The sequence below is a fragment of the Paramormyrops kingsleyae genome, chromosome 16 (assembly GCF_048594095.1).
Source record: "Paramormyrops kingsleyae isolate MSU_618 chromosome 16, PKINGS_0.4, whole genome shotgun sequence".
Lineage (NCBI taxonomy): Eukaryota > Metazoa > Chordata > Actinopteri > Osteoglossiformes > Mormyridae > Paramormyrops > Paramormyrops kingsleyae.
This window is the reverse complement of record NC_132812.1, coordinates 16,150,025-16,166,520: the sequence shown is the minus strand read 5'-3', so window position 1 is coordinate 16,166,520 and position 16,496 is coordinate 16,150,025. Positions and strand designations below refer to the sequence as shown.

At 39.4% G+C, this 16,496-nt stretch overlaps 1 protein-coding gene across 17 annotated transcripts in view; it reads left to right on the top strand.

Annotated features, from left to right (window-relative positions):
- The window catches only part of LOC111852700 (syntaxin-binding protein 5-like), a 115,852-nt gene that overhangs the window by 61,060 nt on the left and 38,296 nt on the right, over window positions 1–16,496 (top strand). For all 17 annotated transcript variants that reach the window (XM_023828901.2, XM_072700246.1, XM_023828900.2 and 14 more), the window contains exons 4-7: window positions 2,604–2,704; window positions 7,391–7,525; window positions 13,118–13,181; window positions 14,613–14,696. In XM_023828901.2, the coding sequence (XP_023684669.1) occupies window positions 2,604–2,704; window positions 7,391–7,525; window positions 13,118–13,181; window positions 14,613–14,696 (384 nt within the window). The remainder of the gene's footprint in view (window positions 1–2,603; window positions 2,705–7,390; window positions 7,526–13,117; window positions 13,182–14,612; window positions 14,697–16,496) is intronic.

The following is a 16,496-nucleotide window of genomic DNA, read 5'->3' as shown; positions in this document are numbered from 1 at the left end:
CACATACACACACACACATATACACACTGCAAAATGCTGAGTCAGCGTGCTGTTGGCAGATGTGGACCTGCAGTACTTTATAAGGCAGTCTGGGAGCCATAGGAGGTGGGGGCACTCTTGCAGGGTAATGGAGATGTGCCGGCTGCACGGCTGAGTAAAATGCTGCAGTGTGTTCACTACAAAACCATATTTGTTTGCACAGATATGCACATGCGATGGGGAACAGTTTGTTCTAGAAACTTTCTAAAATTGTCGAACCTGGCTATTAAAGTAGCTTTATTTAATAATGCATAATCGCTTTTAGCCTTTGGCAAATTAACAAAAAAAAATGTGCCTAAAGGTATGATTTCAGAAATATGTCAACATATGATTGTATAATATAACGTGGTCCTGAACTTCGTAATGCGAATAACTGGATGATGGCCACCTGGGACCTCAGCTAGACTCATCTCTGTCTTGAAACCTTGTTTTCACCAGCGTGACCCCTGAGATTCAGAGGAGTTACAGGCCTTCCACTCAGTATCAACAACAGAGATGAAACATCTCATCTTATGGTGTCCTGATTCAGAGTGAAAATGTTATGAAAATGCTATATCACATATCGCTAGATTGCAAGACATTGTGAGCTGTGCCAGTGTATGAGAATCAGACGCTTGTGGGTATTCATCTCTCCAGTAGCATCCTCTTTCCCTCATTACATTAAACCTAGACTATATCCATTAACTACAACCCAGCCATAACATTATCTAGCTGGATTATCTCACTTCAATCAGTTTTGTATCTAATGGAAAACATCTACCATAACCGTAGAGTAGGATGCCCGTTGATTTTTAAGCATCAGATATCTGATATCTCTCTTTCCAGACCTGTGTGCCATAAACTACATTTTCAAAAACAAAACAAAAAATCCTCTACCTACTTCCCACACTGATTCTTGGGGGCTTATTTGCAATTATCATGGTACTGATTGGTTTTTGGGAAATGGATGCCAGATTTTAACCAGGTTTTTCTTCTTTTTGAGTTTGTTCTTGGTGTCATTAAACACCTCATTCCTCACCCTAAATTCCTCCCGCATCCTTACTTCTCTTACCTCCATGAAGCTGGACAATGTCCTTCTACCAGTTCCATATAGCTGACTCCATAGTGGGAAACCTCTGAGAACGTGTCTGAGACTCATTGGACTAGTTGGAGCAGTGATTGGTGGAGACAGTGATTAAGACAGGGGAGGATTTTTTTCAGCAAATGATATTAAACCTAATAATTAAATCAGATTTCAGGTTGTTTACGATAACAACAGCATACGTAATCTAGGCTGACGTAAACATATTGATCGTATCTAAATTAATCATATCCGAGAGTACAAAACTAACATGCTTAAATCAAATTATAAGTGCAAAAAACTGTTCCGCTGTAAATTTCTGTTTATGCTATGGGTTGGAACCCTGTCTTGTATTATTTCCTGCTTTGCATCCGTAGCTTTCACCCCTGTAACCATGCATTGGGCAAGTTGGTACAGAAAACTGATGGATGGATGGATGGATGGATAAAATAACAGGATGCATAAACAACAGGATTGTGATGTCATTGAATCTGATTATGGTTAAACACCCTTAAGATTGCAGATGACAGAAGGTTTCGTGGAGATAATCGTTAAATAAATTTTAGGATTTCCGGAAAGTGACATTCCAAATCCCACACCAGTACACAAACACACTTAAACACGTTCACGAATTCCCATCCCTGTTCTCACAGCTTTGTGTGTTTACACAAATATCTGTGCAGGCAGGTCTTGAAGAGCATGAGGAGACTTGCCTGTTAATTTACTGGGCTTCTGGAGGATAATATGCTCACTAATCTGACACTGACTTCTCCTCTCTGCCTAACCCTTCGTGAGGATTCCTCCATGCTGTGCTCGGATTCATTTTAGGCTTCTTCCTCCATAAATCCCTCCGTTCTGCTGTACTTATGGAAAGGCAGCATTTGCACTCTACACGATATCAAATAAAAGAGATGTTTTCCAACATAATGCAAATGGTACAGCATGTGAAATCACTTAAACAATAATTATACTTAAAACAATCAGCAAATTTTTACAAACATAAGATTTCCACAGGCCACTCACAGAATTTCTGATTAAAAATAGAAATTTGAATAACCTCATACCCTTTGTGGGACTGTATTGTTTACTTGTTCTTGGTCTTGGGCCTGTACGTAAAGACCCATAGACTCCATAATCTGCTAAAACACACAGAATCTTTGGGTAAATGTTGGCTCAGCTGGACCCTGTTTGCTTGCCTGAACTTGACACAGCCAAAGCAAGTCCCCCCTCCAGCCAAGAATGTATACTTGCAGGCTATAACCTCCAAAGATCTGCAATCATACACTTTATTTCATTACCGAAATCATACACAGAAGTGCTATATGCTAACTAGCAAGATAAGAGGCTTGTTGATTAGCAGCTGTTTGAAGACACTAATTACAGACTCCCTAGAAAGCGACCGCATCGTCGCTTTCCAAATGTTTGGAATGGAATTTTTATATGAATGATTTTGTGCCAGCTCATTGACACGCCATCCTGTGCGTACCCCTCCTTCTTTCCCTAGGGGGCGCTGGTCACAGCTTGTGCAGATGACACCCTGCACCTCTGGAACCTACGGCAGAAGCGTCCAGCTATCCTGCACTCGCTCAAGTTCAACAGAGAGTGGTGAGTAGCACGCATACACGTGCACATGCTCACACACTGCAAATGCTTTTTCTCTTTCTGCCATTTTTACATTCATATCTGTTGCTTTACCAATTTCCTTTTTATACAGGGCGTATTACAGTTATAAAAAGGACAGTATGCCCATTTTGGCTAGAGAAATGTTAATTCCACTCAGTAAATTTGATATAAAAGAGAATAAGAATTACAAAATTTCACTCTTGAAAAATTAAATATGAAAATGTATGTTTTTATGCAATTTGGAAACTCTGTAAAATAGCTTATTCTGCTGTTAAAAAAATGTGTTTATGTTATAGGGAGTTTTCCACATATAGATATTACAGTGTTGTACAATTAATGTATACATTGTACTGTTATATGTTGCAATTTGAAAACTGTTTCTTTGTTCAAAGGCACTGCATAAGCGCTATGATTATTTTAAATGTCTGTTTATATGTATGGGGTGGAGTGCTGGCTCTGAGGCTAGGGATCAGTGCCCCCAACTGGAAGGTTGCTGGTTCAAATCCCGTGAATGCCTGGAGTGGTTCTCCTCCATTGGGCCCTTGAGCAAGGCCCTTGACCTGCAATTGCTTTGTCCTGGGTATGATGTTAATCTACATCAAGCCCTATAAGGAGATCCTCCAACTTACAGGGAAAAAAATTGGGGGTTGGTGACAGGATTGACACTCCAGTCACTGGAAAAAACTCACACTGGTCCATTCAGACTAGTGTGGTGCTGAAGTATCACCTGTCACATGTCTGCACTCAGGTTCTCATCCCTGAGGTGGTGGGTGTGACAGTGTGTTGTAATCAGTGCATGCTCCTTACCTCTCTCTTTTCATATGTATATTAACAGGCTATACTGTCTTTACTAAAAGGCTTGCTATTTTACAATGATTTCCCAGGATGCTTCTGGGCTTGTGCATTCTTTACATGAACGCAACTTCATGTTGTGTTCCTCTGACCAGTAGCACGAACATTCAAACTCCCCTTCTCTCTCGACATCATTACTCTTCACTGGATCTGCCGTTCAAACCAAAGGCAGGGTTTGACATGCTTCACATGTCTGTGCTGTGAGCTCTTTAACACTATGTCATATTAGAGGCTCATGTGGCAAGTCGAGCACATAGATTGACCAGCCATTCAAAAAGGGTGACCATCAACTGTATATATATATATGACCAAAGACAGAGCAATGTATTGATCCTTTAAGCTCCTGCATAAAAATATGTCAAACATTACTACACTGATCTCGGAGTTGAATTGAAATCAAAGCAATATTTTAAGAATGTTCTGAATATTCTTATTTAATGGCATTGCTACAAATTACTGAATGAAAAATTTGTCAGTGCATTGTTTACACTTGTACATAGTTAAAATTATTTTCACTAAAACAGTTTATTATTATTGAATTAAAATGTTGAATTGGTAATGCTTTGAAATTGTGGCCGATAATAATGTAGTTATTGAATCAGTAATGCCTTTATTTTGGATATTAATGTGATGGGTGAGAGAACCTTAATAAAATTTGACTTTCAGAAGGACACATTCCGAATACATTCCAAGGTCTGAAGCAGATATATTGTTCACTGCTTATTTGAGTCTTGTTATTACTGCGTTTTTCACCGAAAATTCCCCCACGGACTAAAACATCCATGTAAAGTCATTTCTGAATCTTTGTTGAAGGACCAACCTTCATGGTCAATTATCAAGCAGCGATCTTGGCTGACCTTCCATTGTCCAATGTGAAATCTCTTTTCATGTCTCCCAAGCCATGGAACACCTCTTAAAAACGATGCTGGCCTTCTCCATGTGAAGCAACAATAGAGCTTATGTTTGAAGGAGAACAGATGCAGACGTCACATCAACACAATGTTTTCGTTTCATGGTCTAAGTGGTCGATTTGTTTGAAGGGGAAAAAAGCAGATCTTTCAAAAAGGATTCAGATTCACCACACTGACAATTTAATCGCAAATGCAGGCGGGATGAATGACCTATAAAACATTTGGCAGCAATGAAAGTGTCACTGTGATTGTTTTATATCCTTTAAATACACTTTGGTGAAATAGAGAGCATGGTGTCTTTAAGTTTCCTTGCACCCCTAGAGGTTTTTATTGCTACTAGCCTAACCTAAGGGCTTTTTGATCATTCACTCTGCTGTATTCTAACTTTTTCTACTTGCACAGTATGCTATGTATATTTAAATATGTATATCTAAAGCTCTCTGGAACAGCATGTTGAGAAGGGCACCTTCTAAAATAAATTGAATTAAACTGAATATAACAGAACTGAATAATGAATATGGAACGTTTTGATTTTCCAATATTTCTCACCCAGCCCTAAAATCCATTTCAAAAATATTCTACTTTATCTTGATATGTAGAAAAAAAGAACAAATAAAAAAAGTAGCATTCATTTTGTGGAACCAAAATTCTCAATTATCGTTTCAGTTAAACGATATGAAAAGAGCAAACCTTGGTATGACAATCATAATAAAATACTCATTTTAATTAGTTCCCTTAAGGTGCCCCATATCTTGTGCTGAGTTGGCCTTTCTCACGATAATTTCAAGGTCTTCCTCTCAGAAACATGAGGATGTTTTAAAGGTGTTTCTCGGAACCCTGAGAGGAACATTATCTAGTTCCCATGGCCTACATCACGGTCCTACCTAAACAGCTAAGAAACTGTATCAGGAGTTCACTGATCTAATGTGGCAGTTCTCCTCTTTTGGCAGGAGGATGAATAGGCAGAACCCCCGAATACATTATACCGAGTGTGTGAGTGGGGTTTATTTTCATTACATTATAGGTGTTAATAATTACGATGCACTGGTGCTTTGGGACCTCCCCTGATATTCATGGTGTAAAGGACTGTATATTAGCCAGAGTGTCAGCATCATGGTGAGTCTGAAGCTTTATATACAGTGCATACCCACTACTCCCCCCTGCTTCTGGGACGCCATGTTGACTGACCCTGTGCTGTGACCCTCAAGCTGTAGAGAGCAAGATGGGGTAGCCGAAGAGAAGAACTGCTGTGTATTTGTGCAAATGGCGAATGAAGGATTTATGACTTATCATCTCAGGAAGCACAGGGTAAGGCAGGGGAACAGCCTGGATGTAATGGCAGTCCGTCACACGGTACATGCTTACATACGTACTACATACATCAGATCTCTTAGTAATGTTTCCTTGCATACACACACACACATACATACAGATTAGGTATCGATATCTCTGTGGGGACTGTCCATTCATTTCTTTGGGCAAAAAACCTAATCACAACTATGAAAACCTTAACCCCTACCTGGCCCTAACCTTAACCATAAGTAACCAAACCAAATAAAAGACCTTTGCCATTTTTAGTTTTTTTTAGTCACAGATTTTTAGTAAGGTGACCGAAAAAAATCCCCACAAGGTCAAAATGACAGGACTTTATTACATTGTGGTGACATCTGGTCTCACAATGTAACATATACACACACATGCAAACTCCACACACAGAGAGCCAGGAGTACGAATGACACTCCCTCCACACAAGTCACAGCACGTTGTCAGTTTCAGTTACCTGTATATGACCATACCATATACTTATCTACGTATATTTATGTATCTGAACAGAAAAAAAATATTCAGGATATATATTTGTATCTATCTATCTGTGTGTGTGTGTGCAGCATTTGGCTAGAAACTAACAGGTATTTGTATAATAAGTATGACAATATCTCTATGGTGAATATAAATCATTACTAAAGAAAAAACCTCTTTTGTGTTTCAATGTGTAATGCTTGGTCATTACATATTCACTTGTCTTTAATATCACTTTGCTTCTCACTTGTGTTAACCCTCTCAAGGCAGGCGTTGCTGATTTGCAACAGTTAAAAACTAACTACCTTATTACCCCAGATACATATTTTATGCGTTTTTTTTACTCAAAAGTACCACTGCAGGTCTTGGTTGTCCTTTAGCAACAAAAACTCAATTTGAGCCTGAAAGGGTTAAAACAATGTATTGTTTACAATGTATAAGATTATAAGTATGAAACTTATTTCAGAGTTAAGATGACAATGATGTAAGCTTATCAACTAGCTGCAGTGTCATCCCAGAGTGAATTATGAATGATTATTGTGATTATTATCCTTCCAGGTAAAATGTTAATTACTGATATAAAGATTATATATATATATATATATATATATATATATATATATATATATATATATATATATATATATATATTGCCTGAGCTTCATTGTAACTTATGTGCTAATTACAAGTTTAACGAGATTTTTATTAGCTTGACTGGGTTATAACAGGATTATTGCGTCATCTAGAGATAAAGCTCAATTACATATGTATCAAGTGAACATGAATCTTGATGATGAAGTCTATTTTGATACATGCCTTTGGGTTATATAAGAAACATGCCTTTTTTTATTTGGATCTTGAAATTTAGAAAGGTTGAACGCTTACGTTTGTTCAGTGTGGTCCTCTGTCTTACTGAAGGTTGACCATTCGTAGAATTTTCGCCCTTAACTCATGCATGTTTAGTTCTTCAAACCATCAGAGTCCACCCTGACTGGAAGCGGGGTCCCTCATCCTCTCAGGCACCGACGCCCGGTCTGCTCTGGACGCCTTATAGGCTGACATGCCGCCTCCTCATTCGCTGTATCTTTAACTCTGTTACTTCCAGCATCACGTTCTGCCACCTGCCGTTCCAGAGTAAATGGCTGTATGTGGGCACCGAACGCGGGAACACTCACATCGTCAACATCGAGTCCTTCGTCCTGTCTGGATACGTCATAATGTGGAACAAGGCCATAGAACTGTAAGTGTTCTCCTTTAATGAGGAGTTTGCCTCCCACTGCCTACACGCTAGACCAGTAAACCTCCATTTCCTGCCTATGTAAAAACCATACCATTACCAGATCCATACCATAAAGTGAGGTGTTACGGTCTACTCGGGTGACCAATGAAGTATGGGGGAATTCTGTGAAACAACGTTAACGATGCAGAACTGTCTGATTCGTTTAGTGTTTGACAGTGAGCCCCTCTCCTTGACTGCCTCCAGTCGAGTTCCTGTGGGTGGTCTGCGATTCCGCCAATCATCCGAGATCTGAATTGTGTTCATCATTTGCGGTTGGCTTGAGAGTCCGTGTGTGGGCTGGATTTTTAAAATGAAGTGAACATATCTTAGAGATACCTGGCAGGCAGTATTAACTCCTGGAATTTAAATTTCAACTCTCCTACTGTGTCTATTCATGATATTATTATAATTATTATTATCATTAATAATAATAATAATAATAATAATAATAAAAAACCCCCAGCATGATAAAAGCCTGGTGTTGCGTGTTGCCATCTGTCTCGAATGGCAGTTTCTGAAGAAAGAATGGAATGTGGATTATTTTATTTTGACAGTGTCTTCTGCAAGCAGGGCCAGGATCTGTGAACGGTGGCAAAATGAGTCACTGTGGTGTGAAAGCACCAAGATGGAGCCAGCTTATTCCAGCCTTCCCCCCAGCACCTACCCTGCCTCCACATTCTTATTTCGAAGTCTCTGCACTCAGGCTTATCTGTATATACATATAAACTCTAAACCAACTGTATCAGTAAAGAGAGAATGTATGAAATTTATTTTCAGTGCAAACGTAATGTATACAATTATATTTATATACTATATATATGCATATCAATAACGGTGCTAACAGAAATGCAGCATGTATAGAATCTTTGCTTGACTGTGTACAGAATATAACTGAACCAATATCCCCAAGCACATTAGTGGTTACTGGGTGAATAACCTATGATGACCTGAGACTGAGACTGAACTTCTTTCCCAGTCTAAGTCTTCTCCCAAGGGATTATGCTCATAAGGCACCTTATGGACCGAGAGGAAAGCAAGAACCATGGGAGGAAGATTCGATGATGCATTTCCTGCAAACTGCATCACATCACGGATGCTGTAGCATTCGAGTTTGAGGTCTCGCCCCTTTCGCATCACCCTTTATTTTGAGATGTTCTGAGACTTTCTAGGTGCAGAAGTGAGAAGTATGAGCGTCTGTCCAGCACACATGCTGTTCTGCGGAGTGGGTCATTCTGACCCATTAAATTGCATGTTCTTATTTCCCATTTCCAGGGTGTGATAACAAACGTGAGATTATCTGACAGGCATTTCAGAGCACAAGGGCTGCTTGTGTGTTTTGGTGTTTAGCTGCGGGATGATCTGTGACACACTGGCCATAATAGCCGTGATGGACCTTCCAGTGGGGCCTCTGCTCACCCTGCCTCAGCTAAGCTGTCTCTAGGAAATATGGCGCCCCTTTAAGTCTTTAATCCACTTGCTTCTTTGAACTGGTCTCACAGATCCTGTCCCATGGCCAGCTGTAAGAGGGGGAGGGAACCAAAGGGGGCACTTCCTCTAAGATTTTCTCTGTGCCAATAAGAAAAACCTTTTTTTTCCACTTTTATTTCAAATCTGATTGGCCAGTTTGGCTGCATAATATTCTATAATACAAAAACCACAGAACACATATAGATTTGTAATATATCTTTTCCTTTGAATGAGAAAGTCTCTGATAAAAATATGTGGATGGTCAAACAAAAACCCCAGATTGCCCGCAAAATCTAGCCAGTCAGTCTAATATTTGACCTAATCTGTACTGTGATTAAATGTGTCAAATTTAATACTGAAGCTAACAATTAGTTATCCAACTTGAAACCTACTTTTACAAGACTTTCACCCTAATTCTCTGGTTTTTAAATATGTTTTGGATTTATTTAAAAACAGACAAACAACGACGCAGCGGTAATGTGGAATCAGCTTGCGTGTGTGTCCCTGGTAACTGGAACAGCCAGCTACGCTCCTCTTTTACTCCAAGTTAAATTAAATTTGTTCCTAATAAGGAATGCAGATTAAGACAAATCTGCATATTTATGATGTTTCGTCGTTGATTTTCCCATGACTCAACTTTTAGAGCCCTTCTAATATATGCAAATAACAAAAATAAGGCAATACTCAAATATATAACCAGAGAAATAAGACAATTATCCTAAAGGAAAAATAAGATAAAAGTAAGGTTTCAAAAAAATCAAGCAAGTTTCAGGTGAGGTGGAACCCAGTTTTCCTGTTCAGGTAATTATATCATATCATGGCAGTAACATTATCTGTATAAGTAGGACAGTTTGAAAACAGCCCTCTTTGTATTAAGCTCTACATAGCACTCACATCAAGTGTCTTAAACTCCCACATGTTGTATATGTCTTACATAAAATGCTTTCTGGGGATTAATTATTTTCACATTTCAGAAAAAAATACAGCAGAAATTATTGCAACATATTCTAATCTTTTAAAAAAATATTTCCAGGTTTTATGAGTTGTAAAGAAATACTAGATATTCCAGAAACATAAGACTATCTGCTGAAATATACTGAAAGAAACACATGAAACTACTGTTTCTCTTCATATGTACCAAAGTCGTGAATATATCCTAGCTAGTATTGGATAATAGCTAAATAGGAAAGTGTAACATTAACTTATGAGGTATCAATATTGGGATAATTTTTTGAGCAGGGTGAGACATAACTATATTAATTTTGGAGGAATTAAGTGGCCTTTTTCAACAAAAGTAAACAAAATAATCCTTTATGGTTTTTTTCTTCTGTATATCCATTCATCTGTCTTCAAGGGATGGGGTACTGGTTTATTTGCCGGGTTTTTTTTTGGCTTCTATCACAATAAATTCAGAAAAATTTTGAACTTAAGTTAAACTTGAATTTTTTGATATAGCTTGAGAAACATCTGAGGCCTTGGGACAGCTGAATTTTACACTTGCTTGAAAGTCATTTGAAGGTTTAGGGAACAAAGAGACATTTCGGGAGCACGTCAAACGAATTCCAAATTGAATTTTACATAATATTCATAAATATTCATTGTAACAGAACATGAAATTAGTTTTTGACATTTAAGTCTGTATTTTAAATACTTGTTAATGCTAATCATCTTATAAGTATGTCATCGTGACTGGTCTGTGTATTATTCACCAAAACGGTAAAAATTGTGTTTTCAACCTAAAATTATTTATACTTTCCAGAATTAAATGTGGAATATCTATAGCAGGAGGAAAATGTTAAAATAGCAGACTTCTAATAAAATGTGTTCTGGCTTAGTGTGCGATTCTGCTGCTCCATAACATGAATATTTACGAAATTTCACATTACAGTATAATGCTTTCAAACAGTTATGCTTTCTGTACAAGTGTTTTGATGACTTAAATTTTTGTTTTATGACCTCAATTTTCGCTGTGGTGTGTACACAACTGTGAAAAAGCTGACTTTATGTTATATAATATTTTGGCTTTCTTTGTGATAGATTTCTTTTCAGTGAAACCTCAGGTTCTTTTAGAGTCGAATTCTGAGGCTGGTTCCTTAAGCTTAAGCAGTTTATTCAGACAGAATGAAGATGTTACAGAAAGATGTTTCACACGGCCGGTTCAGTGTCTGTCTGTGTCTGTCTCTGCCCCCCCCCCCTGAGGGAAACAGCCCCTTTATCTATGGTCTTCATACAGACTCCCGGAGCCGGGGGGGTCAGACGGCCTTGGTGAGAGTAAGTTGTATGACAGGCAAAGAACACGATGAGCGAGTAGCAAGGACAGAAAGAAATATAAAATTATGAAATACAAAAGCTACAAATGAGTGAACTAAATGGAAATAAATAAATAACTGCAAATTAACTAGGGAAATCCCTCATTTGGAAAGCACAGTTAATAACCTAAACAAATATGTGATAGGGAAAAGGAGTTGACAAGAAATTTCTAGGATACAACAATACATCAACTAGATGAGAAAACATTAGTATTATTAGTGTTTTTTTTTGCTTCACGGTGGTTAATATGTTAATTCTGCTTGAATACAAACAAAATTAAGACTTCAGCAGGAATTATGATCTTATTAGGAATGCTTTCGAGTGGTGCAGATCTCCCTTGGGCCTGTTTTCCGTCCAGATTGATGTCCAGCATAAACCCTACACTATAAATGAATATTCACTCATAATTACCTTCTGCTGTGCGTGACTCTGTTACCCTTCAGCAGGGCAGAGGTACTCCGTACTCTCTGCATTAATCTCTTCACTGTCAGCTTGTGCTCATTAGCTAGTCTCTTCTGTCATTATCTTTGTTAACATTCACGCTCAGGTTAATGTTTTCCTGCACTTGCAATCAAGCATTGCTTTTAAAAGCCTTGCTTTCCCTTTTCTACATCCTTGGTCTTTTTATACTGACAATAACATATGTTCAATGTATCTTAGTCTTATGCTGAAATGCAAGGCCACAGTGATAATAAATGGAAAGAAAATTAGTCACTAAGTAACAAGCTGCCATTAAAATAAACTGTAGATTTGTGCAAAACAAACTTTGAATGCCCTTGTAAGGAGCGAGCAGAGCCCGTGTTCTGCAGCCCCATCTGTTAGCTCCGTCTCTGTGTCTGCCGCTCCCTCTTTCATTCATCATTGACAGGGGGGGGGGAGGCATTTCTGAGAACCATGTAAACCCCACAAAACCTCTGCTTTGCTCTGAAATGAGACGCCTGCAGGTACAGTAGCCGTGTCTGGGAACTGTTCCGATGTCTTCCTGAAACGCTTTTCCCTTTCCGTTGCGTGTGACATGGCGTACAGCTAGATTCTTCTGTGGGTTGCTGAGAGTAAGCATGCCTAAAGAGAAGAGTCAAAACTAATAATAATAATAATAATAATAATAATAATAATAATAATAATAATAATAATAATAATAATAATAATAATAATAATAATAATAATAATAATAATAATAGAACAGATGGATGGATGGTGGTGCAGTGGTTAGCACTGTTACCTCATCCCTCTGGGACCAGGGTTCGAGTCTGGGTTAGCCACCTCCATGTGTGTGGAGTTTGCATGTTCTCCCAGTGTCATCATGGGGTTTCCTCCAGCTACTCTGATTTCCCATCCCCCACACTCCAAAAACATGCTTAATTGAAGTTACCAAATTGCCCATAGGTGTACATGCATGAGTGAACAGTGTGTGAGTGTGCCCGGCGATGGGTTGGTGCCCCATCCTGGGTGAGTGTGCCCGGCGATGGGTTGGTGCCCCATCCTGGGTGAGTGTGCCCGGCGATGGGTTGGTGCCCCATCCTGGGTGAGTGTGCCCGGCGATGGGTTGGTGCCTTGTACCTGTAACCTCTGAGATAGGTTCCAGACCCCCTGTGACCGCTAATAGGACAAGTGGTTACAGAAGATGGATGAATGGATAAAAACAATATATGTAATATAATGTTGTCAGAAATGTGTTCTCCCAGGGCTATTGAGAAATCAAGAAGAACTCTCCAGTATTTATAGACTACCCATAAACTTAAAAATTGCTTTTTTTTCTTTTTATCTTATTTAAAGATCAACCAAAACGCATCCTGGACCAGTGGTTCACCTGAGTGACAGCCCACGTGATGAGGGCAAGGTGAGTGTGCGGAGGGGGCAAAATCCTCCCCCCACTTTGTTTCTGTAACTGTCACCTGTTATTCTCAGAGCGGTCGTGAACAAATCCAAGCGCTTTAGCTCTCAGGGATATTTCAACAACACGGTTGACAATCACCGATCGTTTTCTGCTTTTTTATTTTTTAGCTGGATCCCTTATCTTTACAGCGAGGAAGTCAGACTGCTTCGGTTCAGGCATCGGTCATGAGCGCGAACATTAAAGAATTGATTTTCCAGGGTGTCTACGGCACCTCGCCTGGTGTGAGGAAAAAAATATATAGATATCAAAATGATGCCAGAGGAGAAATGTTTGTAAAACATTTTGGATTGTACAGTGATTGCTCAGTGAGAATCTTCTCCATGTGTCTGTGTTGTGAGTTGCAGTGTGGGCGTACGTCAGCACACTGAGGGACATATAGGGCGATGCTATGTTTATCTAGCTACATACAAAATGGATTAGCAATCCCTCTCTCTCTCTTTTTAAGATATAAGTATGGGGATGGTTTGTGTGAACGAAGGTGTTAATATGTTTGTAATTGGGCGTCTTATTCATTGGTTTCGCACGTCCCATGAAGTGCGCAGTATCGTTAGCCACTTTAACGACGCAGCTGCACTCGTGTGATGCATTACAGCTGGACATCTCCTCGTCTCCCATAATGTTTTGCCATCCTGTTGTACCTGTTTTGCCCCAAGCTGAGTCTGTCTTTTGCTAATTATTATTTTATTGCCGGCTGACACATTTATTTAAAGTGACTTACAGTATTGCTGGTTTGCACAGCTGCTTATATTTAATTACATTTTTGTGGCCGATTTGCTGGTGAGATTCAGGTTAAGCGTCCTACTCAAGGGAACAATTTAGGTCATTTTCTGTCTATGACTACTGGATGGATTGGTAGTTGCCTTTATAGTGGAAGTGTCAGTCCTGAATGAGACGCCGGGCGTAATTATGTTACCCTCTGGCTAATATGTCATAAAATGTGCATCCAATTTCTCCTGACCCATTAATAAAGTTTGAGTTCATTCAAAGTTGACAAAAAAAAGAGAAAAACTTTTTGATCTCATATTCCAAATCCACTAAAACACCTCTCTCAGATACTGGCCAATACCCATTTGAATGCTGATGGAAGATCATGACCCTTGAAGGCTAAAAGCGATCTGATTTTAATTTTAATTCAATTTTTAATTATCTATCAGAGGCAATTACTTGTTTGATTATATGATGTCCTTGTGCCCATGTGCTATAACCCACCCTCTTGTTATAGGGCCAATCGCTTCATCCGTGTGGGAATCACTATCCATATACTTGTATTCTGAAATGCATTGCATAACCTGATTTCGTTTATAGCCCTCTTATCAGATTCTGGTCACCCATTTCATCCTTTTCTTCCTGCTGCTTCTCCACCATCTCTCATAGCTACTCATCGGCTTCGAGAGCGGCACAGTGGTACAATGGGATCTCCGGGCCAAGAAAGCAGACTTCAGGATCTATTACGACGAGGTAGGTCTTGCATCTCCAATTCAAGAAAATGCATTAATATAAATTAAAATAATATAAATCAGTGTTTCACAACCCGGTCCTCGGGGTCCCCTCAGACAGTCCACAATTTTGTTCCCTCTTAGGGAGCTGGGAGGGAGCAAAAACATGGACTGTCTGGCAGGGAGCTGGGAGGGAGCAAAAACATGGACTGTCTGGCAGGGAGCTGGGAGCGAGCAAAAACATGGACTGTCTGGCAGGGAGCTGGGAAGAAGCAAAAACATGGACTGTCTGGCAGGGAGCTGGGAGGAAGCAAAAACATGGACTGTCTGGCAGGGAGCTGGGAGGGAGCAAAAACATGGACTGTCTGGCAGGGAGCTGGGAGGGAGCAAAAACATGGACTGTCTGGCAGGGAGCTGGGAGGGAGCAAAAACATGGACTGTCTGGCTGGGAGCTGGGAGGGAGCAAAAACATGGACTGTCTGGCAGGGAGCTGGGAGGGAGCAAAAACATGGACTGTCTGGGGGTCCCCAAGGACTGGATTGGGAAACACTGACAGAAATATATTAGCTAATTTAACGTGACATAGAAAGTTAGCTAATATTCCTGCAATACAGGTACACTGGTTACATACCTTTGGTGTTGCTTTTGAAGATCTAGTGATATCACCTTGGACTGCTTTGAGGATCTTCATGTTGTTACTGATTTGAGTAGTAGGTCATATTAGCTTCCTGCTATTTTGAAAGGTGTTGTGTAGCTCTTGCTCCAGTACTGCTTACACTTGTAGTTGGGGATTTGTTGAAAGCTGTTATTCATTGAGTGTTAAGCTTAGCTGCACATGCCTAATTGACTCATTGACAGCCATATATTTGTAATGTGCTATTAGGCTCAACCAATATGTCATTCTGGACAAAAGTGTCTGTCCAATGAAAACTGTATATTTCCACTTTTTGACAATTGTGTATTTTTACTATTAATGGAATACTATAGATGGAGTATTTATGTTTGTACTAGTTAACATTTGTATTCATGATGGCTGTTTGTATGGATTACTTTATATTGCTCATTTTAACAGCTTAACATTGAGAGCTAGATAGCTCTGACTAACATCATTGTTAATTGTGAATATAAAGCGAATTAGTTGGTATCTTGTTGATACTGACATATATGGCTCTCTGACAACAATCCACATCAGTCCATTTCAAACATGAAACCCTTCATTGATACAGTAGCTGCAAAAAGACAGGTTTCTGTTATGGTTTATTTTGTAAAGCAGTTTCTGAGAAAATGCGTTTTTTTCCCCACATTCTTGAAAAAAAGGATTTTTGGAGATATTGTGTTTTTCATTAGACTGTGATGGTATGTTTTTATTTTACATATTTAGCAGGTGACCTACTATTGCGAAAGCAGGTTCAGCCAGTTTTTGGAGCATTTGGAGTTAAGGGCTTTGCTCAGGAACCCAACGATTAAGTCACTCTGCCAACCACAGGACTTGAACCACTCGCTTTCCAGCCATGGGGCACTACGTCTTAATCTGCTGAGCCACATCGCCCCCTAATGTAAATAGATGTAAATAACGTATGAAATATCCCCACACCATACATCCGGTCTACTGGCATACCCCATCCCCTAACTTAGCGGAAGCATACATATGACTGTTCTCATAGCTGTCGCACTGTAATCTGTATTTCCTGCATTCATCTGGGTTTGCCCAGGAAGGTCAGTAGCACTGCAGTCTCAGATCTCCATGGTTGGGGTTTACATTGCTGTTCTCGCATCAATGTGTGTGTCTTTGCATGTTAACCCCTAGTTACTTAGATTTTTG